The sequence below is a fragment of the Callorhinus ursinus genome, unplaced genomic scaffold, assembly GCF_003265705.2.
Source record: "Callorhinus ursinus isolate GAN/ISIS: 27379988/994484 unplaced genomic scaffold, GSC_fseal_2.0 scaffold21, whole genome shotgun sequence".
Taxonomy (NCBI): Eukaryota; Metazoa; Chordata; class Mammalia; order Carnivora; family Otariidae; genus Callorhinus; species Callorhinus ursinus.
In genome coordinates this window covers 27,917,722-27,941,694 of record NW_027397083.1, presented here as the reverse complement: position 1 = coordinate 27,941,694, position 23,973 = coordinate 27,917,722, and the positions used below count along the sequence as shown (strand labels likewise).

Genomic DNA, 23,973 nt, shown 5'->3' with positions numbered 1-23,973 from the left:
CACACACACACACACACACACACACACACTGCATTTAGATAAATAAATTCAACTAAAAACCACCATTGAAATGAATGATTTAATTTAGAAGGGGTAGCTGCTTCCTTCTGCCCCACTCAGTACCCTTTGGATTAAGCAGGCATGTTCACTAGCTCCTTTCCCGGGAACGGGACTGAAGCAAGTGGGGTTGACTCACGTGTCCAGTGCCGCAGTCTGCAAATGGCTATCGGAATCCTTAACTTCATCTGACAGTCTTCCTTTAAGAGCCCCCCCCCCAAAAAAAGTGGGACAGAACATTATTTAAAATGAATTGGGAACATTCTCAGAGCTATCTCATACTATCCTGATAAAGCAAGTAGATCAGATATTTGAAATTCCCCAGAAAAAATGTTTGTAAAATTTAAGTCTTTGTTACCCAAACCTCATCATTCTTACACCGTACTCATATTTTTTTGCCATATTTGTCTACTTTTTATATTGCTTGATTGGTTTCCTTCAAGTTGACTACTTAATTTAAGGAAATTCATTTAAAGAGGAAACTATATATTCCACCTATAAATGCAAAAGCAGTATCATTGGGCATAATGGAACACAATCTTATAAATAGATGTGTAGCTATTAAAATACGATGTTTACCAGCAAGCATTCTAAACTCTTGGAAAGCGTGCCACCGTGGTTTGTCTACTACACTTTGTGAAAGAGGATGAGAAAGGAAATCGAAGTCTTGTTGACCAGAAAGGAAAGGAAGATAGACCAGGGAAAGGAGGAGGAAGTATTGAAGGGCACAGAGTGGTCAGAAAGTTTTCATCTAACATGAAATGCTAAGTTAGCCATCTCAGAAGTGTGGTAAAATCTGTCCCTGCAACAGGTCTGGTTTTTGTCATCCAGGTTTGCTCTGGGACAAATGGTGGCTATTTCCTTTCCCAGCACACAATTCTGTAGATGCTCCGAGCCCTCCTTGGCCATGGGAACTGTTGGGTAATACACAGGCTCATCTGTAAGTCCCACAGACCAGTGGCTTTGACATGCACTGTGGTGCCTGTTGATGTTGAGGCAGCTTCCAAGGATGAGATAAATCTGGGCCCTGGATGGACTCCTGAAGTGAGCAGCTCCTAAGACCAGGGCTGAGCCCTAAATTCCGTAAGAAATAATGTGATATATGTAGTTACTGAGCTGGAGATGATGAGCAAATTGAGGACTTACTCAGTTGGGGTCAGTTCAGGAACTTAGAACCATTCTAGGTAACTTGAGCAGGAAGGGATTTAATTCAGGGAATTGGCTGGGGCGCCTGGGTGGCTCAATCGTTAACTGTCTGCCTTTGGCTCAGGCCATGATCCCAGCGTCCTGGGATCTAGCCCCACATCAGGCTCCCTGCTCAGCGGGGAGTCTGCTTCTCCCTCTCCCACTCCCCCTGCTTGTGTTCCCTCTCTCACTGTCTCTCTCTGTCAAATAAATAAATAATATCTTAAAAAAAAATACAGGGAATCAGTGACATACAAAATTGCTGGAAGGACAGAAGTTAAGAGGATGCAGTTATGCTCTTGGTTTTGAGGCCACACCACCACAGCTGAGATCTAGAGGGCCTGGTGACACGGGCACTGTTCTGCCTGGCTGCCCCCGCCCACCCACCTCTGACTCTCATGAAGCTGATGACCGCACCCTGGAACCCGGGATCTGGCTTCCACAGTCACTCCCATCTGTTGCAGTTTGCTTGCCAGCCCCCCTCTGCCTCTCTTCTGCTTTTCAGACCTAAATCACACACACAAGCCCAGCTGCAAGGGAGTCTGGGATGTGCATCCAGACTGCAATATGGAAGTGGAGGAGAGTGTAGGAGGGGGCAAGCATGAATGCTGTGTGCTAATAGACAAGGTTACCCATGGGGAGATATGGCAGACAACTAGCTGGGGTAAGTGTGCGACTCCCAGACATGTGGTAACAAGCAGCGACTACCAGTGGGTCTCGGGAAGGAAAGAATCATATTGGCTTGATCTGGAGCTTGCAAAATTTTGGTCTGGGAATGTAGGGGGATGTAGTAGAGAGTCTCTTGGTCAGGGGCCGTCAGAGATGGAGCGCTACCAACCTGTCTTTCGGCATGAAGGCTTAAAAATCTCCCATGTCCTTTTACTAGAACACTCACTAGGTTCCATGCGTTATACCGAACACATTTTATGTGTGGTATCTCAGTTCTCCCTCTGAAAGTGAGGTCTTCCCATTTTTGCCTCAGAGAGCCTTAGGAACGCACCCAAGGTCCCATGGCTGGTAGGCAGCGAGCCTTGATGCTAAACCCAGGTCAGCCTGATGCTAAGGCCCATGTGTGCATCACAAAGCCACACTGCCTGTCTGTGGAGGGCAGGGAGGGTGGGGGCGAGACTGAGCCACGAGTGCCAGGCTATGGATTCTGAACTTGATCTCAGAAGATGGGAGGGATCCCTGGAGGTTTGACAGCAGGGGAATGATGTGACAGAGGTGTGCAGATGGATGTGGCAGAATGTAGGCCTGAGTGACTTGGGAAAAGGCCAGGGCAGAGAGCAGCTAGGGAGGAGAGCAGTAGATGAGATGTTCCAGCACATTCTTGCCCTTCTTCCTCCTTGGTGTTCCAAGAGGGTGAGCTCTTTGACTAACGATTCCTGAGTCCCGGGTGATTTTAGGCTTTCAGTTTGGTCGGTGAAGCAGATGACTTTTAAAAAGCATTTTTCCTTTATTCACTGATAGTTTTAATCTTAGACTATGGCCGAGGGTCAACTTTCCAATACAAATCATTCTCTCGCTTTCTTTTTAGTGCTATTTTTTTTTTAAATGCTTTCACAACGACGTTGATGATTTATCTTACTACCTGAACTGTTCTGGTCATGGGAGTCAGTGCAAGCAGGCCAATGTCTGTGGGAATGGACAGTGAGCTGTGGCAGTTCTGTGGAAAGAAGCCAGTTCTAGGACAAAGGATGAATTTTCTAATCAGAGATACTAGGGGCGCCTGGGTGGTGCCATCGGTTAAGTGTCTGATTTTTGGTTTCGACTGGGGTCATGATCTCAGGATCCTGAGATTAAGCCCCTTGTGGGCTCCACACTTAGCACGGAATCAGCTTGAGATTCTCTCTTCCTCTCCCTTTGCCCCTCCCACTCATGTGTGTACTCTCTCTCTCAAATAAATAAATCTTAAAAAAAAAAATACCTGGTTCAAATTCCTACTCTGCCACTTTGTGTTTGGAGCTTATAGAACTAGGGCATCTTGGGGCGCCTGGGTGGCTCAGTCATTAGGCGTCTGCTTTCGGCTCAGGTCATGATCCCAGGGTCCTGGGATCGAGCCCCATATCAGGCTCCCTGCTCAGCGGGCAGTCTGCTTCTCCTTCTGCCCCTGCCCCTCCCCACCAGCTCATGCTCTCTCTCAAATAAATAAAAAAAAAAAAAAAAAAAAAAAACTAGAGCGACTTGCTTAACTTTTCCGAGCACCGGTCGCCTCCTGTACAGAGGAGGGATGACAGCGCTGACCCTCATCAGGCTGTTGTCAGGACTTGGTGAAGCCTTGTGTGGGTATGCATATGGTAGGAGTTCTGGAAACAATTTTCACCTTCCCTTTCAGCTTTTTGGGATCTGTGGGAGGTGGTTCTGACCAGCTGAAGCCAGTTGGTGTGAACCTGGTCCTGATGATTTACCCTCTAGGGCTTTTCTCTCCTAGTGGTCCTGGTCTGATTCCCTCCCTCTGGTCCCTGGCATGGGCCTCAGGGTAGACAGATATGCATTCCCAACCCACCCAGGAGAAAGGCTGGTGAGCCAAGCCTGGAACACTGTTACCTCCCAGTGAATAAGAGCCTACACCAAACGCCAGTTGATGGTGTTTGAGTTCATCTAGCAGGTGCAGCATACCCACTCAGTCCACTTAAAATGTGTCTCTTTTTTTCTGTCATAGACAATGTACACTCCCTTCTCCACTGAGTGAAACCCTCTTGACAACTCCCACCTCTGCCAGTGCAAAGAGCTGGAGGCTTTTGCAATTCTCCAAGCATCTGGCCCGTCTTATCCAGATGACATTTGGAATTTTAATCTTCTAGTTATGGGTTTTCATAAATCTGGTTTGAAATCATCACTGCCAGTCTCCTGTGCTGTGGGAAAATGGCTTGGAAGAGACACGGGGAGAGGCTGGTTTGCGCATGTGTATAGAGATGACTGGAGAGCACGCGGGGCATGGTGGGAGGGAGGCGCAGCGCATGGTGGGAGGGAGGCTGTGGAGGAGGAGGTGGGGCTTGTTTCTGACTGCGGACCAAGCACTGCTTTAGAGTAACTCTGCTTTGGAAGCCTGTGCTGGGGCTTGGGATCCCGAACTTGCACTGTGCCAAGCACTGTGGTGGTGTGTTACCTACATTATCTCTCGGCTCCCTTCACATCACACCCATTGTACAGAGAGAGAAAAACTGAGGTTCGGAGATACTAAATAACTTGCCTGAGGTTACCAAATGCAAGGTGGAGAGGATTTTGAAGTCTGGGTTTAACAGACTTCAAAGCCTGTTAGCTTTTCCAGTACACCAGATGACCTCCAATTAATCTATGGATTCTTGGAAGGAAAATCCCCAAATCCATATATCTGAAACACTGGGGACTACCCTAGCTGGCATTCTTTTAACCCCTCAGCACCCATCTCCTCCACTGCGCTCAGGGAGTGGGGCTGGGAGAGGGGGGTTTAAGGCAGAGAGGTGAGCACAGGTTGGGCCCTAAAAGACTTTGCCGAGGGCTCAGGAGGAGTTGGGATTTCATCTTGAGGGTAATGGGATGCTCTTGAAGGTTTTCGAATCCACTTTAGCAATTATTCCTGGCCTACTCTATGGCAGAGGTGCTAGCCCTTGTCCTCTTCCTGGTGGTTGATTGAGAGCATTCTGACGCACATGGGAACTCTCAGAGACTCTACTGGTATACTTTCAAGGAGCCCAGGGATCCTAAGCCCCCTGGGCAGTGGGGAGAGAGGAACCTGCCAGTAGAGAACATTTTATAGGATCTAGAAAGGTGAGGAAGAATAGAGAGGGCATTCCAGATTATAGATCTTCACTGCATCAGTTCTGTAAATGCTCAGACCATTGTGTCCCTGTCACCAAAACTGCTACGAAGCAGCCAGCCCACCCAGGCGAGCGAAGCGAGCCACCCAGTGGGTCTCCGTGTGGGCAGACAGTGTGCGATTTGGAATTGGCGGGCCTCTGCGGTGAATCTGGTGCCTGCCAAAACTGGTCACCTTAGGTGCTGGGCCGCCACTGGCCAGGCCATCTGCTGTGCTGGTGTGGGGTGCAGGCGGCCCAGGGAATCCCCAGAGCTTGGGAAAGTCTGTCGCCTGCCTCTGCCAGGACAGCCCAGCGTTGGCTTGTTTCTCCTACAGAACTTCTGCAAACTGCGAAGTGAAGAGGCCCAGCTGCAGCAGCAGCACCAGTAGCAAGAAGAGAGCAGGTGTGTGGGTGCTGTTCAGACCCCTTCCTTTGTCTTCTCCTCGCCTTATTCCACATGTATTGGCGAGGGCACCAGAGCCTGGAGAGCCTCTACTTTGTGGGGACCCATGTGACTTTCAGCAGTCAAGGGGAGGCTGGAACATGCTCCTTTTCAGGAGAGTAATTTGATGGAGAAATTGTTTTAACTGCCTGCCCCTGGGTTTCAGCCCAGGGCCTCAAACTTGGATAAAAGAGCCTAACTTGGCAGCTTCCTGGAGCCCAAGGGAGCCCCTCATCTTTTACTAAATTGACACACTTTGTTTGATTAATGCAGATGTGACATTAGCAATGGTTTTATAGTGTTCCCCCCCCACCCCTGCTGCACCTTCATCGACTCCCCCCAGCTAGACTGAAGCCCTGCCCCCAACCGGGCAGAATCAAGCATGCTGTCCTCACTGGCAGTTCGGTGCAGACAGTGGCACTGGGCCCACTTCTGACAAGCCTGGCTTGTGTGTGTCCTCTGGATGTTCCAGCACTTGGGGGGTGCTCACAGCTTCACAAAGGGAAAAAGAGGACCCCAGTTGGTTTCCAGGCAAAGCTGCCCCCTCCTACGCCCATCTGTAGGTTTTATAGGTGGTAACAAGTCCCCAGGGCTTAAGAAGCAAGGAAAATTTCCATTTTCCCCATCGTAACTCAGGTAAAGTAATTCTTCTTCCCATTTCTTTTTTTTTTTTTTAATTTTTTAAAAGATTTTATTTATTTATTCGACAGAGAGAGAGCACAAGCAGGGGGGTGGCAGGCAGAGGGAGAGGGAGAAGCAGGCCTCCCACTGAGCAGGGAGCCTGACGTGGGGCTTGGTCCCAGGGCCCTGGGATCATGACCTGAGCCGAAGGCAGACGCTTAACCCACTGAGCCACCCAGGCGCCCCTCTTCTTCCCATTTCTACAGAGACATCCTGAGACCTGTCCAGTTAAGTCCTTTCCTGACCAAATTGTTTTACTCTGAAAATCCAGGCCCTGAAGTGATCTGAAACCCAACTCTCCAGAGGTGTAAGTTTAGTGTGATTCTAGCTTGGTGGCTTGGAGAGATTCCTTGTCTTTTTTCAAGAGAGTGAAAAGGAAGGAGAACAGATGTCTCTGTGTGTGTGTGTGTGTGTGTGTACGTGCATTTGTGTGTGTGTGTATGTGTGCCCTTTGGAACCTTTTGTGCTTTCACTGCACTGTGATGAACACAAGAGGGTGTGTGTGGGACAAAAGTTGGGATCTCCACACACTGGGATCCCAGCCTGATTGCTAGTGTTGAGTAAGCTATTTAAGCTCACAGCTTCAGAAAATTTCCCTGCCTGAGACAAAGCATGAATGAGCCCAAGTGAACATTAGGGTATCACCCAGGCAGGACCCAAACATATTCCTTAATTAGTGTCTGTGTTTCCTCATGTAGTTATGAGGACTAAGAATTTCGGAAGCACAAAAGAGAACTTTATTTTTTCAGGGAGTTTTTTTTTTTTTTTTAACCCCTGAGGTAATCTTATCGTTTATTTTTCCTTGTCCGATTGCAATCTCCCTAGTTGCTGACAGTTCGCCTTTGAAATGAGTCCACTTTGATCAGGGATATGGCAGCCAGACAGGTCATTTTTACTGTCTGTGACTTAGTCCAACCAGTTTGGCAATAGTGGGGTCCTGTCCCGGCGTGGGGAGTGAAAACTGGTGGGCACAGAGTGAGCCTGTGGGAAGGTGGAGCAGCCCCTCTCCCCACTCCCCACCTGGGGTCTCCTGTAAAGCAGCTTCCTTTGCCAGCCCTCTCCTGCCACAGGGATGAGCCTTTCTGCACACCCTGACACCTCTCCCTTTGCTGGGTCTTCTCCCAGCCCAGCATCTCTCCAGACTGTTAAACGATAGACATTTTGTCTTTGCTGCCCCCCACTTCTGTTTGCCGGACCCTCTTTCATGCTTACTTCTACTCAGGCAAAGAGCGCCAGCATGGTTGTTCAAGATCTGTGTCTTCCCAGTTAGAGGAAGGCAGTTTGGGCTTCCACCAGAACAAAGACGGTGTCAGGCAGATGGGCATTGGTAGCCCCGTGTACGATGAAGCGGGCTGACCATATGGGGGACCATTTCAGCAGGATGTGGCTGAGTTGGACTAGGCCCCTGTTCTGCAGGGTGATGAAGAGGGCAATCTCTGGAGTGAGGCTCAGTTCAAACGCCAACACCATCACTTACTAGCTCTGTGAACTTGGGCAAGTTAAGTCACACGTAAGCTTTGATTTCTCCAAGGTGTAACATGAACAGAATGATAGTCCTAAACTCCCAGGGTTGCTGTGAGGATTTAATTAGAAGTGCCTAGAAAATGCATAGTATAGTGTATGCCGTATAGTACATGCTTAATGAAGAAGAGCTAATATCATTGCTTTTATTTCAATCATCACCGTTGTGATCATTATTCATCATCACCCTGTTTGGAGAAGAACAGCCAGGGAGTGAGCGAACCAGAGCTTTGTTCTATGAAGAGTATTTACAGGAAAGCGAAACACTTTTATTATATAAAGAGTTGTGGAGGAGACACGATGCAGAAGGGCTGGAAGGATTAATCTCTGGGGTTCTCTGCACCAAACCAAGACCAAAATTCAACTTGGTGGAAGGAAGAGCATTTAAGGTAGTGCTGGATGGCTTCCTTAGGGCTGAAGGGGGTCTTCATCCTGGGGTTTTGGGGAAACTTGGCGTGGGGCTTGTACAGGGGATTTGTGCATCGAGGAGGAGGGAGATTGGGCAAGGGGATTCTCTTGAGTCTGGGTTTCAGGAGGCCCTGTGCTGTTTGTTTTTTAGGAAAAGCCACTTAGCAGAAGATGCCGCACTCCCTACTTACACAGTGATATTTACTCTGTGATGGCTGAGGCCTCCCCCTGACCACCTGTGGCTTCTCCTTGTTACATCTTTTATATGAGACAATGTCCATGCTCTTAATTTTGGCTTGGCTGGATGATTAATTCAGCAATTAATTTAAAGCAATTATACCTCGTTGTGCTGGTCAGGCTCAAAGTAGTATGTTGGTGTTTATTCATCCTGGAGAATGGTTTTGTGGGGACAAGAAAGAGCCAGTGGGGACAGGCAGTTTGCAGGACTTTTGCTCTCCCACACAAATAAGCCCGCTAGGAAAGCCCAAGTTGCAGCAGCTTAGAATATGTCTTCATTGGCAAGCAGCCCGTGAGCCTCACGAGAGGACACAGGTAGAGGTGAGGAGCCCTGTCCTCTCTCTTTGTCATAAGCAGTCATTCTGATCACGGAGAAAGGCTTCCTTTCTCTTCCTCTCCAGATCTGTCACGTCCTTGTATAAAGACAGTCATGTGTTCCAGGCTGGGCTTTATTTTTACCAGCGATACAGATGTTTCTGCTCTTGTGCAAGATTTCATTAAAGCTCAACCAGCGGTTTACTGTGGCGGGAGACTGCCAAGGTTAATATTTCTGCAATGCATTCCCTTCTGTTCATTCTTGGCACCAAAAAACTCGCAGGTGGGCGTATCGAGCCTGGTGCCATATATCAAAACTATATACAAGGGAATCACCACCAGTGCATCTGCTTAACTCGGACGGAGCCTCTGATCACACCGAGTGGGTCAGCTTTACCTTGGGAATCAAGCAGGGGGATGTTTCCTCTGGTGAGTTGCAGCTCACCTTTCATGTCCCTCTCTAGCTGCAGAGGCAGCCACAGCTACTCAGTGTGGGACAGGGGCTGAGCACGAGAGCACATAGCAGCATGGAATGCTGCAGCCTTCCCAGTTATCTGCCGAAATAGTGGGAGCATAGCTTAATGATGAGCACAGAGAGGGGTTCAAATCCCGTGCAGCTGACATGAGTCACTTACCCCTCCAGAGTGTCAGTTTTCTCCTCTGTGCAAGGGGGTAGCAATGCCTGCCTCCGAAGACAGGAGGATTAATTGAGATACTGCCTACAACTGAGAGAAAGCAGAGTGCCGTGACACAGGCCTGTTGCTCGTGGGAGGGCACTGCTGGGAATCCTTGGCAGCTCCCCAGGGCTGGAGGATACTGTCCCAGCCAGGGAAGGCCCTCGCTCTTCTCCTGCTTTCATGACAGAGAAGCTGTGTGCCACAGAACCGGTTCTACCTGTGAGCACATGGGAGCCAAGTTAAAAATAATAGCGGCCTGAGTTGTTGGACGTGTGTTTCCTCCTCCTCTCCCCATCGGTGGCTGGTGGCTTTGGGAAGTAGTCCTATGCTGTGGGTCCTAGGAACATTTGGCCCAGGGTAAGGAGAGCTTCAAGGCCGGGAGGGCTGGGATTAAGGAGGGCACAGAGAGTGATGTTAGAATGTGATCTCTGGCTGGTGTGCGTAGTGACTTCTACTACTTTCTGAATTCGGGTCTGCTCATTGAGTCAGAGTGGGAAGAGCCAGACCTCCTGCAGTGTGTGTGTGTGTGTGTGTGTGTGTGTGTGTGTGTGTGTGTCCGTCCCTGTGCCTCTGATTTGTAGTGTAATATAGTTAAAAGTATATAATGCTCATACAAGCTTTATAAGACTCCACTGAGGAAAGGAATATAGAAAAATTATGTATTTTCAATTATGTTTTCACCAACTCTGCAGACCATCCCTCTCACACACCACACAATATGGCAGCAATCAGGAGATTCCTAACCCTGACTTATCCAAGTGCTTTGTGATTCGTCAAAGGCAGCTTTGTCTCTTCCATTTGAAATGCAAGGTAGATTTTATTCCAGTCTTGAGATAGTTATCAGTGGTCAAACCTGGAATGATGTTATGGGAGGAGCACTGTATTCATAAGAATATTGTGATAACCAGGACATTCCATTTGCTGGCTGTCCTGGATGACAGTGACATCGTGGATAATGTGTTCCCTCCTGGTTCTCTGTAACCCATCACATCCATCCATTCTCCTTTCTGTCCTTCTTTCCATCCATCCATCAGACACTTCTTGGCACTTGAGTTGGCACCAAACTACAAGGGGATATGGAGGTAATGATCATAGATCCTGCCCTCAGAGACCTCAAAATGGAAAATAGGAATCAAGACACTTAAGTACATGGATGAAAAGCTCAAGGGAAAATGGAGGGTGGGGGAAGAGTGGTATTTGAACCAACTACTCTTTGAGAAATACACAGGATCCCCATTTGTGGAGACTATGCATTCTCACCGTAGGAGTGAAGGCCCTGAGGCTGGAAAGAGGTGGTTCTCTATGAGCGATTGCCAATAATGTCATTGGGCTGAGGTGAAGGGAATGAGTGGGCAGTTAGGGGCATCTATGGAAGCAGCAGCTCTTGAAAGTCAAGTCAAGGATTTGGGGCTTGATTCTGTGGGCATCAGAGAATGCTTTCATGGCAGGTGTGGCCAAGGGACCTGCATGGCCCTCACTTGACCCTGGATGCATGCTGAGAGATTTTGAGAAGTCTTCTACTTATCAAATGTTAGGTGTTAGCTGAGAGATGGGGCAGTCTCATGATGGGTGGTGGCTGATTCAGCAGCACCAGGCATAGGGAGCACCATCTACATCTCCTCTTTTCATGGCTTCTTTTCAAAGCTCTCCTTTTCAGTTTGTCTCACTTTTATTGACAGTCTTCCCACTGTCTTCAGACAATCCTGTAAGACCTGTTCTCCCGCCTCACCTCTCAGCCATCTAGGAATCTGGGAGTTTGGAGAAGGGGGTGCAGCCTCCAGGACCTCTTCTATCTTTGGAATCTGTTCCTTGGCTATAAATAAGGCCGTTGCTTAGTGCTACTATTGATGGTATTTGCAGCTGTCCCCTGGGAGATGGTCTGAGATGAATAACCCATTTTCAAGAGGACTTGGCCATTAGGTGACAGCTATTTATGCTTCCTATTGACTCGGGCCAAACCTGACTGTCACTGACATTAAATTTTCATGTGCCGTGAAGCCGCCTTTCCTTATCGGGCTGTCTCTTTCCATTTATTTGAAATATGTAACCAGGTTGGTCTAGGTTCTTAAAAAAGATGCGCAACGAAATCTTGAAGGACTCCTGTGTTCTGGCTGCGGGGATTTTCCAAAGGCTAAATGGCTTACCCGGAGTCACCAGGTCAGTTGGTAAATGACAGAGCCGGAATTCAAACCGACTCCTGCCTGGAGTCAAAGCCTGGGTAATTTCCATGAAACCATGTGTGTCTGATTTCTGCACCTGGAATGTCCCTACAGAGGGTTTTTATTTATTCATTTTGTCCCCTGTTGTCTTGCTCACTCGGCGCTCGGTAGTTGATTGCACGTGCAATTTTTAAAAATTCATTCATGCTGAATTTGCCTCAGTGGCCACAGCGTGCCATCTTCACACAGCCTCTTTTCCCACACCCTTCTATGAAAAGAAACAAGGCCCTAAAATGTCAGGCGAGGTCCCTTCGGGCTTTATAACCTAACGCATTTTGTAGGTGGCTGAATTCTCCACTATACTTCTCATTGGAAAATATTCCCTTCCTGAATTCTGTTTCTCCATCAGAGGGCTATCACATGGTACGTGATGCCTGTTTCCTAGTGGCCTTGATGTTGAAGTTCAGTCACCTGTGCTGTCGTCAGATTCCCTTCTTCTCAAGTACCTGCCCTTCTTGAACTGTGAAACAGGATCAGGCCTGGGGCCAGGGAAGAGAATGTCTTGATCTCTACGTTAATGACGGTTCATAGAAAGACGAAGGTGCTGTGGTTGAGAACCTGCTCTTGGAAAGCAGAAGGCCTGGGCTGAATGTCAGCCTTGCTTCTTGGTCACTGCTGGACCTGAGGCTAATAGCGTCTGTGAATCTCAGTTCCCTAACCTATAAAATGAAGATTCCTTTCTGGAGAGGAGGTGGGAATTGATTTTTACTATTCTCATATTGCTTTAGTCTGCCACTGTATGCTAAGACTTGGGAGAGACCAGAAAGAGCAATGCTGGGGCCCTCTTTGGTGGCACATATTTAGTGACCGTGCTGCCCCATTCACCGTATAATATCAATTATCTAAACATTAAGAAGTGACTTAGATGCTGATGAAATGCTCCCCCTTCCTCCCTCCAGAAATAATTACCCATGGTATCTATATGTAGAACATGATCTGATCATTCTCACCCCTGCCTGGGCATTAGAATTCTCTAGAAAACTTTGAAAAGGAAAAAAAAAAAGGCAGCTGTGTGGGTCATTCAAACCTACTGAATCACTCTTCAAAGGTCGGGCCTAGACATCTGTGTTTTTTAAAAGCTCCCCAGGGGATTCTGACAGCAAGAATTGAGACTATACTCCCGTAACCAACAATTCGGGTGAGTGTGGTGTGTAGATTATGGACAAAGCCCCTTGGGTTTTTTTTCCTGCCATGGGACTAAGGCTCTCCCGGCCCGTGGCCTTTCTGCTCATTCATAGAAAGCCCTATGGTCACAATAATTTGCAAAGATAGTCTCAAATGAGGAATTAGAATATCCTTCCCTGTAATACTAATCAAAGCTCCAAACTTGAATTCTGATCAGGACCCTGCAAAGGGAGGGTGAAAACAGTTGGCCTTCCCCCTCTATTCCCAGGGAGCTATGCATGGAGAAAGATGCCTACTGGGTTGGTACTTTCCTAAGCTGGTTCCCCGCTCTGTTGAACGCTGTGGTTTTCTTTCGTGGGACACTTCAAGGGCCCATTTCTAGGACCTGAGATGAACCCCAGTGTGCAGTCTCTCCAAGGAGACACTCAATTTCCTTGCCCTAACAGTGGGTGCTACAGACCAGTCCCAGCCTGTAATGGTTTCTGGCTCCACCACTGGAACCATCAGCCATGCCCTTTCTCTCCCTCAAGATTCTCAGGACAGGAGGCAGATCTCAGACCATAGTATCCTGCACCATGGCAGGAATGTTCGTCTCAAGACCCCCCATGACCCCATTAAAGCCCAGGTTTGAGCAGGTGCATAGAGGATGTGTTTACAGCACAGCATTCTCCAATGACACCCTCCTCTCAAAAAAATCCTCTCTACGACACTCTGCTCTCTTTTTATATCCTCCATCTGATAGAGCAGGAAACGTCTTGAAGCTGGCTTTCCGATATTCCCTTGAAATCCTGAGTTTTGCACATTCGTCTCACACTTAACTTGGTGCTTCTATTGAAGCCCAGGCTTAGAAGCAGCTCTCCCTGCCACGCTGAGTTACCTGAATAGGGGCCCAAGGCTTAGACTGCTGGGTCAGACAGGGTTGGTTTTGAGACCTTAAGCAAGTGTTTTAACCTTGGTGGACCTCTGATTTCTCAGGAGTCCAATGGGACCAGTCAGAGAAACCAAGTCTGAGATGGTGAGGATTCAATGCAACAAGTGCCAATAAAGGGCTTTGTGCCTGACACCCAGGAGGTGCTCCGTGGTACCCATTACCCAACCCAAGCCATCGTAGCTGGCTTCTTTAAAACTTCATTCATGGATGGACAGGCAGCTAGAAAGGGGCCTCCCTGAGAGAAAGGCTCCTGGCTAGCCTGTTCCTGGTAATAGAAGTCACCAGGGGAAGGTCTCGTGGAGAACTGCTCACAAAAGCAGGGTCACAGGAGCTAACTGAATTAAGCAAGTTATCGGGCAGTAGAAAATGCAGTTAGATTGGCATCTACGAAGCAGATGGCTGGGACAAGATGATGAAATTAGTTTTATTATGTTTGGGGAAATTAATTTGTCACTTTATTTTTTTCTTTTGTTGTTTCCCGCCCCCCCCTCAAAAGATGTGATTTTTGTCTCTGGTAAAAGCAACTTGTAGAGAAAGTTCGTCGTTTAATGGAAAACAAAGGAGGTGGTAGGACCTTGAAAACAACCCTTGTATTCTAATTGTCTATTAATAGTAAATTATGTAGAATGTGGCCTAGAGAACAGAAAGGCTGCCACCTATTGCTGGTAAAAAGCTGGCTTACATTTCCAAGCACACGGAGGATTTAAAAAATGTTCCTGAAAAATCTTCAGACCGTGGGCCATTGAGAATTAAATTCATTTTGGAGACATTTTTTACTCTACCAAAGCTCTTGGAATCTGGTGTTCTCTAACTTACCTTATTAATTGCAGTGTCTCCAATCACTTTTGATCTGGTTAATTTGGGGGAGCCTCAGGCATTTTGATTTCTTCTCTTCAAGGTGAGGAAGGATCAAATGCAAAATCTTTAAGAACAAATAGGATCTTTTGAGATCAGGCTCTGGGTCGTTAACTGGGAGATTCCCAACCCTTACTCCTGGGGCATAAATAGTTCTTTTCAGGACTCCTTTGAAAGGATCAAAGCCAAACCTGGAGTTTTGAATGGCTTCTCTTTTGTTAAGCCCTTTTATCCTTCACAGTTACTAATGAGCATTCCAGGAGCCTCACCCAAGATGGAAGAGCTTCTGTTACCGCGGTGGTCACTAGAGTATAGACTTTATACATATATCCGTGTGTGTGTGTGTGTGTGTGTGTGTGTATGTGTGTGTGTGTGGTGTGTGGTGTGTGTGTGGTGTGTGTGTGGTGTGTCTGTGGGGTGTGTGTGGGGTGTATGTGTGTGTGTGGTGTGTGTGTGTGTGTGTGTGTGTGTGTATACAAGTGAATGCTGTTTCTGACGTTTTGTGACCTCACATTGGACTTCAGGCAATGCATTCTGCCCTTGAAATGGCCCAATCCACGGGGCACCTGGGTGGTTCAGTCGTTAGGCGTCTGCCTTTGGCTCAGGTCATAATCCTGGGGTCCTGGAATCAAGCCCCGCATCGGGCTCCCTGCTTGGTGGGAAGCCTGCTTCTCCCTCTCCCACTCCCCCTGCTTGTGTTCCCTCTCTCACTGTGTCTCTCTCTGTCAAATAAATAAATAAAATCTTTTAAAAAACAATGGCCCAATCCACATACTACCCAGGGGGTATTTAAGAGTTCAGTGTTCAGACCTGGCTGCATGCTCTCATCAGTTGTGGAGATTTGTATTTTGTCCTTGCAAGGAGACTTGTAATTTTACAGTAGATTGAAATTGTCAGAGAAGGTGTGAAGGTAGTGCAGAGAGCTCCCCGTTCTCTCCACCTCCGGTTTCTCCTCCTGTTGACAACTTCTTCTACTGTGGTACATTTGCCCCAATTAATGAACCAGTACTTAAAAATTATCATAAAGTGTATGCTTTACTCAGATTTCCTTAGGATTTTTTTTTTTAAATCTAAGGAAATTTGTTCCAGAATGCCACATTAGGTTTAGGTGTCCTACCTCCTTAGGTTCCTCTTGGTTGTGGCTGTTTCTCAAACGTCCCTCATTTTGATGCCCTTGACAGTTGTGTGGAGTACTGGTTGGGTATTTTGTAGAATGCTCCCTCCCCCCACTGAGATTTGTCTCATGCTTTTCTCATGAGTAGACCAGGACTGTGGGTTTTAGAGGGAAGAACCACATGCCATTTTCATCATACCCTATCAGGGTCACATGCCATCCATATGACTTACCCATGGTGAGGTTCATCCGGACCATCTGGCTGACCTGGAGCTCGTCAGGTTTCACTCCTATAAAATTACTCATTGCCCCCTTTCCTTACTGTTCTCTGGGTAGCCCACACTGAAGGAGCGGCTGTTCACACTCCACTTCCTTGAGAACAGAATATCTACATACATGATTTGGAATTCTTTTTGCACGGGAGATTTTTTTACTCTCCCCATTTATTTATTCAATCACTTAACTTATACTGGTATGGACTCATGGATATTCATTTCATACTTTGGGTTTTAATCCAATACAACTTTGTTGCTCACATTGTTCTAGCTTTGGCCACGGGGAGCTCTTTCAGTTAGCTCCTGTGTTTCCTTGACACACTCCCATCAGTGTGTTTTGGTGTGGACACACATCCTTACTCTCTGGCAGCCCTGTAATTGCTCTGGACCTGTCTTGAATATTTCCTGTCTCAGTCCAAGAATCAGCAGTTTCTCTGAGGATCCCTGGTTCTGTATATTGTAGAATGATATTAGAAACCAAGATATGGGCACTGAGTGTGCTTGTTGCTACTAGGGTGTTATTGTTTTTAGACCTTTTCAGTTGGCAGAACAAGGAAATAAATGTGTATATACTAATCCATGTATATACACATATCTACAAATACTACATCAAGATAAACTAAACAGTAGTTCATACTTACATACCATAGAGATCAGGATATAGTTTACACTGATAAACTATATTATCATTTAGTTTATAAACTTACCTTATAATTTTATAGTGTTTCCAACCCTGATCAATTACCACTTGGATCATTCTGGCCTCCCCCCCCCACCCCGGTTGCTTGTCTGTAACCCAAAATCCAACACTGAGAAACCTCTGTGAAGCTTGTTAAACACACCTGTGCCAGGACCCATGTCCCCAGGTTGATTTTAGATGCTCACTTGGGGCCTGGGCATCTGTATTTTAATAAGCTAGATAGGTTGAATAATTCCATTATGGGCTCATGGTGCCATGTACTCATCTTTATAGCATTTGTCACAATTCCCTTCTGACATCTTTTTATGTCTTTATTTGACATCCTTCTATGATTCATGTCTGTCACTCTCTCAAGACAGTAAGCTCCATGTCTGTTAAGCTCATTGCTCTATATCTCCCAGTAAGGGTGCATAGTGCATAGGCACTGTAAGTACTTGCTAGATCAGTGAATGAAATTATACACAGTAATAATGAGAAAAAGGAAAATAAATATTTATAGACCCCTTCCTCCATTCCCAACACCTTTCTAGATGCTTCCAAAATTTTGTCCAGCTTGGGGATCTGAATCTGGTCTGACTGACAACAGAACCCAAGCCCTTTATGTTATGGAGATCCTACCATAGGAAGCCCCTTGTTTCCTGCTTTGCATGTCACGGGAGCCGCCACTGGCCCTGATGGAGCTGTGTGGGTGGCCCAGGAGGAGGCCAGAGGGGGAGAAATGGCAGCACCCATTTAGAGTCTCACCAAGGCTCCATTAGGAAATTGACTCCAATTTGGTTGGGGGAGAGCTGTGTTTTTTCCTCCCTTTTCATGCTCACAATGAAGGTGACATTGATTTACAATTCAGTGGGTTGGAGCAGGGAAGGGAGGCTTCTATGGGTGGAAAAGATCAATTAAATGATTATCCCAGCTGCCACACACTAATGCCTTTCTTACTGAGTTTCAGAATCAGGAAGCAGAAGGCCACCGCATTTAGCCTTTTGCAGGAAATCTAATTGCCAACTTGGTGATGCCAAGTTTTATTAGATTGTGAAAAGTCAGTCTCAGCGGCGGGCAGTTTCAGGCACTACAGAAAGCTTCCCACTGGCCACCTGGATTCAAAATGACCTGCTTTGCTTCCTTTGTGGGTGATTTTGCTGAAGTTTTATGAATATAACATTTTGAAAAAAAGAAAGATTTATTTTAGACAGAGGGCAGGAGCAGGAGGGGCAGAGGGAGAAAGAATTTCAAGCAGACTCTGCACTGAGCACAGAGCCCTACATGGGGCTTGATCTCACGACCCTGAGATCATGACCTGAGCCAAAACCAAGAGTCAGACGCTTAACCAACGGTGCCACCCAGGTGCTCCTAAATATAATATTTTTGCAATATATACCTTTCTGTGATTTTTATCTGGGTTCTAGGAGCTGGGACTTAAAGCCTGGTAAGCAGTCAGAATTATATATTGGATTCCTACCATGTGGTAGGCCCTGGGCTCGTGGCTGGGGCTTCTAGCGGTGAGGAAAACCATAGATCCCTGTTGTTTATAGAGCCCTCTACCTGGAATGTTCTTCCCTTAGATCAGTGGGTCCCAAACTGCTGTGTGTATGAGAATCATCCAGGGAGTTCGTTCAAACCCAGACTGCTGGGGCCCACCCTCAGAGTTTTGGATTCAGGAGGTCTGGAGTGAGGCCTGAGAAACTGAGTGTCTAACAGGTCCCCATGTGATGCTGTCCCTGCTCCAGGAGAACCACTGCTCTTCGTCTCTGCATGGTTGTCCTCTTTTTACCCAGTTAGGTCTCTAAATGTCACCCCCTTCGGCCGTTCTTGATTGCCCTACCATAGTATCCTTCTACCCCTTGCCCCTCGTTCTCTATCGCATTTTCTTCATAGTATTTATCATTCTCTCGTATTAGCTTGCTTGTTAGTTTATTGCCCTTTTGTATCTCTCTCCCACCCCTCATCCTCAGTAGAATTAAAGCCACATGAGAGTACTTTCTTATTTACTCTTCAGTCTTCCGAGTCTAGAAAAGTACCTACTACAGAGTACCTGCTCAGTAGTACTTCAATGAATGAAATCCTCACAAGCATAATGAGTGTTATGAAGGAGAGGGCAAGGATGCCAGGGAAGTGAAACAGGTAGACGTCAGGTGGGGCAAAGACATTCCTTTGCATCCTACACGAAGCAGTTTCTGGGTGTGGCGGTAACGCCTATTTCAAACACTGCACACCAGCGTTTTGCTTGCAGGGTTATAGGCTGTGGGGTTTGTTGGGAGATCACAGGAGTCCACTTTGGATCTAATTGTTCCATAGCCTTTCCATGGTCCTGTCCACATGGAGAAAGGCCATCTTAAGAGCAGACCAGAATTCCCTCAGGCAGGTAACCAACCCTTGTACAGACCAATCCACTAAGTTGCCAGGTCCCGATCACCAAGTGTGACAAGACGCAGGCCTGAAATGGGCTGCTTCTAGTGACCTTCTTCCTGTCTCTACACTGGTCCACTCACTGAGATCTGGAACCCACGGCCATGTGGGTGACCAGATAGCCTTTTCAAAACCTCGGCAAGGTCCAATGAAGGCTCACACTGTCTTGCTTTGCAGGAGTGAGACTTTCGGGTGGAAATATGCAGATTCCTCTCCTTCATCAGCCTTTCAGAGAAATGGGAGCAGAGGCACTGTTGTTCCTCCCTCTGAGAAAGAGAGAGAGAGAGTGTCAGGCAAAAGATGAGACACGTGTAGGCACCACGCACAGAGGTTGTCAAAACCCCACTTGAGAAGATGAAAGCACGTCAGGCTTCTGCTCCTGTGTGGCCCCAGCAGCCACTGCCTGGCTGAAGGGAGGCTTGTGCAGCCCCGCGGCCTCGAGCTTCCTCGCTCAGCCTTTGCCAAGCACAGGCGAGCGGGGAGCGATCCCCCAGGTTTGTTTGCCTGGGACAGCCAAAGGAACCGTGATTTATTTCCCTCGAGCGTGTCATGAAAATGTAAGCACCGAGAGTCAGGTTATTTTGGAGGGCGAGGAGAAGTTGGTGGGGGGAGCTGGAAGGGGGAGAATCACAGCACTCTACAGTCAGGGCTGAGGGCCAGAGGGCCGCCCAGCGGGCTGGGGTAACATAAGCTGCCGCTCTTCAGGAGGTGGCCTGTGTAAGAGAATCTGACCACAGCGGGAGCGTGACTTCAGCTAAAATTAACCTTCGAGGCTTCACACGCCTCCACAGCGCTTTGAACTAGACGCCCGGAGAGGGTGCAGGCTGGTGGCTCCCCAGACTGTGCAGCCGAGAGTCGAGCCATGCCTATAAGCATCAACTTGTGGGTTCCTGCCCGGGGCCAGAGTCGGGACTCCTGCGACCATTACAAAGTGGTAAGCAACCTTGATGGACGCTGGCTGGGTCTCTGGGGAGAGACGATGAAGTTCGTTTGAATCAGGCTGGTGTAGACGTACATGGTTCCAGGTTTTCTCTGCCGGGCAGGACCACAAGGGCTCTGCGGGGGCCTTTCAGTTGTCGAATGTTCGCTGAGCTTGCCGCCACCTCTGGAGGGCCCAGTGATGTATTTTTAGAGCAGGTAGAGAGGATTTGTCTGGAAGTTGTTGATGGCCTTAAAAAAATACAATTGCTTAAGCCAACAGGTGTGGTGTGTTTTCTCAACTGTGGGCCTCAGCAGGTGCAAATGGGGAGAATGACCTCTGTGAAGGGTTTGCAGAGATATAAGGGGGCGTATTCTAGAGGGCTTTACTGTAGAAAGGATTTATTCTGGGGCGACTTGAAGCCCCTTCTTGTCCCATGAGGCCCAGGAAGTGTGCTGCTGACCTCTCGCTCCCCTGGCCGGGGCTGCCCTCAGGGGATATTTCAAGCTAGCTAGTAGCTGCCTCTGCAGCTTGCCCCTCACTGTGGGGAATGGGTGTGGGAGCTTGCCACACAGAGCCAAAAGGCAAGATTTCCTCTCCTTTAGGCCTCCTTCACCTTCAGCCCTGGGGTCCGCATAACCCTGGGGCTAACGGCAGTCCTGATGCTTGTGGTGGAGTGGCGCTCTGGTTTGACAATGGTCACTGTGATGTGGTTGCTTAGTTTGCAAAATACAAGGTAGTTTATCTTCCCTCCCCACCCCGCCCCAATGTCCTAGGCACCATTCATGTTACAAGCTTTAGGAAGGGTTTAGTTTGCAGGGTGGAGTGTACTTCTCCTTGTTCAATGATTGCTGTGTATAACTGACTTTGAAGTGGTTCACTGTAAAATGTTTAAGCCCCCAAAATATTTGCTTAGGTGAGCAGATATTGTGTACTGCCCTTACCTGCAAGAATATGCACGGTGTATGGATGGTATAAATGATGTAGGAAAATTCACTGCAAAAAGCTACCTTTTGATGCAGTTTTGAGGCCATTTTCCAGGTGAACCACTCAACTGAGCCCTCTGAATATTTTCATTCTCTTGTTGCCTCCCTCCTCTGGCGTGTTGGCCCATAAAAGGTCGAAGGCTGCTGGGATACTGGACACTGGTGTGTCTTTTGCTTTAGATGTCTAACACTACCCAGGCGAAGAGCGATTAAGGGGATGTCTTTGGATTATTATTATTTTTAAGCTCCAGGATCTAGACTCCCTGCCCTGTGGAAGAGATTCCTTTTGAGGTAGGATGTTAAAAATAGACATTTCAGTAGAGGAAGCTACAGTATGTGGTTCCGAGCTTTGATGAAACATCTCACAGACTGCACGGGGATTTCCATCTCCTGCTGCATCTGGATAGACACCGACTTCCAATTTCTATTTTCTCTGGAAAAGAAGACTCTCAGTTTCGTCCTAGAACTTCCTCCCTGTCCTGGCCATCCAGTGACCTGGCCTGGTTTTTATAACTTCTGTGTGACCCCCAAGATGGCTAGGCTGAATTTGAGTACCTGGGCTGCAGGGCTGATGCTAGATTTTGTCCCCCTGAGCTCTCCCTTTCCCCATCTGTAAAATGGGAATAACGGGGTGTGGCTCAGATGAAATGGTGTCCGTGAAAGAGCTTTACCATTTGTAAGCACTGCAGATGGGAGACCAGGGGCCCTGCTGTTGTCATTAGAACTTTATTCATCTTGAGATGAATCAGTCGGGGCTTTCTTCCAGGACTTTATAGAATAAAAAGTATCTTTGTGCTCTGGGCCAGGTTGTACCCTCGGGGTAGGGGAGAGGCCCCTTCTTTCTTGGGTGCCAGTTTGGTATCTGGTAGTCTTGCTAGTAAAGGCCTATTATAAAAATACAAAACACCAGAAACCTGACATGCCTCAGGCCTGAGTGCTCTGACATCTGGGCTTGGAGCAGGGCCCGAGGCGTAACGGCCATTTCTACTGTGGCCAAGTCTCTTTTGGCCATGCAGTTGCTGAGAAGGGAAAGAGTAGGGCAGGGCAATGCCAGTCACTGCTGGGAACTGCCAGCCTCCAGATATTTTAAAGCCTGTGTATCTTTCCCACAAATGGCACAGTACTGACTTGGCCAGCACCCTGCCCGGTGGGATGTAGCTCTGACCATCTATGAGGATGTCAGACCTTCTCAGGCTCCCCTGGGCCCTGTGACTTTGAGTACCTGGGCCTTCTTTACTCTTCACTGAGTGCCTGTGTGTGCTCACAGGTGCTTCATTTTTTTCCCCTCCTTTGATCCTTAGTTTAAGTTTATGCTAGGTACTATGATGATCTCCATTTTACAGATGACGAAACTGAGCTTGAATTTAAGTGACTTAAACCTGGATCTGTATACGTTAAGAGGTGAAGCCAGGGTGTTAAAAGATCAACTGGGGCCTATTAAACATCTTAAGAGCTCATTTGAACAAAAAATCGATTAGAATCAGACTGTGTCCAATCTAGCAGATAGAAAGGGTCCCACAGGAGCTTTACAAAATGACTTTTATAGGTAGAAGGGAGTGGGATCAAGGAAGTTTATCGGGCAGATTATCTAACTAGTGCTGATCAGGTGATTTCTGACTGGCTGGTTTAAGATGCCTTTTCTGGGAGAGGCAAAATTGTAATTAAGTCGCAGTTGGGTGGTGTAGGGCTTAGCATAAGCGACTCCATTTTGGGCCCATTGTCTTGTTTTCCGCAAGGGTTTGATCTGACTTTACACTTGCACCCACTGTACAACATTTTCTCCTTGTCACAAAATACAGAGACATTCTTGGAAGTTATCCTTAATGTATTAACCATAAACCTGCTTGGTGGCAGTGTGGGTGGGGGAGGATAAGGAGACCTGCTCCATTTACTTCCCAGGGCCCCTACCCAAGGCCTTCCACCTCCCTCTTTTTCTAGGTGAAACTAAAGGAGGACCTCACCACCTTGCTTTTGCTCTGCCTTCAATCACAGCCCCTCCTGCAGGAAAGGGGACTGCCCATACCCCATGCTTGGGGTCCTCCCTGGATGACTTCTCCCAGATAAATCAGGCTGCTCTGTAATCTTCTCAAGAAACCTGACCCAGGATTAATCCCTAAACTGTCACCCACTACTCAGGCTTCCTGGGTAAGGGGGCATCCTTAAATAATCAACAAGCATGAACACGGTTTGTATTGGGTGTTGTGAATTTTAATAAGCAATCTACAGGTTAAATAGCCACTCACCTGCAGTGGTCCAGGATTGGCCCTAAGAAACCCAAATGAAAACAAAATAACTTTTTACCATAAAAAAAAAAAGGCACTCTCTCAAGTTTGCCAGAGTGATTACATTAACTCACCTCATCACTGGCCTTTAAAGGATTCCATTGGCGATGTAAATGTTAGCTGGGAACAGTGACTCTCACCAGGCGGTCCCTGGCAAAGCTGCATGCCCAGGACCTAGCAAGCCTGATGGAATGGAACAGACAGAGTCAGGTGAGTTTTGAGCACCTGGGTCAGGCTGAGACCTGGTCAGGCCCGATGTCTGGGAATGGGGAGTCGGGAGACCACTGTGAGCAAGTGGGCCAGTTGGGACACCTTCAGTGGGGGTGGGGGAGGTGGCGGGGTAGAGTCAGTGTGGGGGGCCAGGAGGAGCTAGGTAGCTGTGTACCATAAATGTTAGGGAGACCTTCACCGCAACCCAGGAGGCCTGCGCGGGAGGAGGGACGAGGCATCCAAGAGAGTCTTTCAGCCAGTATTCCTTGAGCAGGTGGCCCATGACCAATTCCCCGTGAGATGCTGCAAAGGAACCCCATGACCTCACTGGTTACCCACTTGACCCTGTGGATAAACCTCCTCGCTCTCTTTCCCGGGAGTAACCTAACCTTGGCTGCAGCTCACTCGGTCCTGTCTCTTCACCCCCTGGGAGGCAGGACTTGGCACCTCTTGGCCTTCCTCTGAACGGTTCCACTTGCCCTAAAAAGCCCCGGTAAGAGTATAGATTTTATTGAAGATTTCAGAGGGGAGCTTTTTGATTGTGTACAGCTTCTTGAAATGCCTCCTGAGCTCTGCCTCCACGGCTTCTTCCTCCTCCCATACCACAGCGTCTCAACTTCCCAGTCTCCTGGGTTCCAATCTCCTCTCTTCC

The 23,973-nt window shown here is 47.8% G+C and overlaps 1 protein-coding gene across 8 annotated transcripts in view; it reads left to right on the top strand.

Annotated features, from left to right (window-relative positions):
* NAV2 (neuron navigator 2) overlaps positions 1–23,973 on the top strand; it is a 724,028-nt gene that overhangs the window by 419,110 nt on the left and 280,945 nt on the right. The window contains exon 1 of one of the 8 annotated variants that reach the window (XM_073904860.1): positions 19,734–19,858. The exons of the other annotated variants lie outside the window; for them this stretch is intronic. Coding sequence (XP_073760961.1) covers positions 19,787–19,858 — 72 coding nt within the window. The 5' untranslated portion in view covers positions 19,734–19,786. Of the gene's footprint in view, positions 1–19,733; positions 19,859–23,973 lie in introns of those variants that run through there. 8 annotated transcript variants of the gene reach the window in all.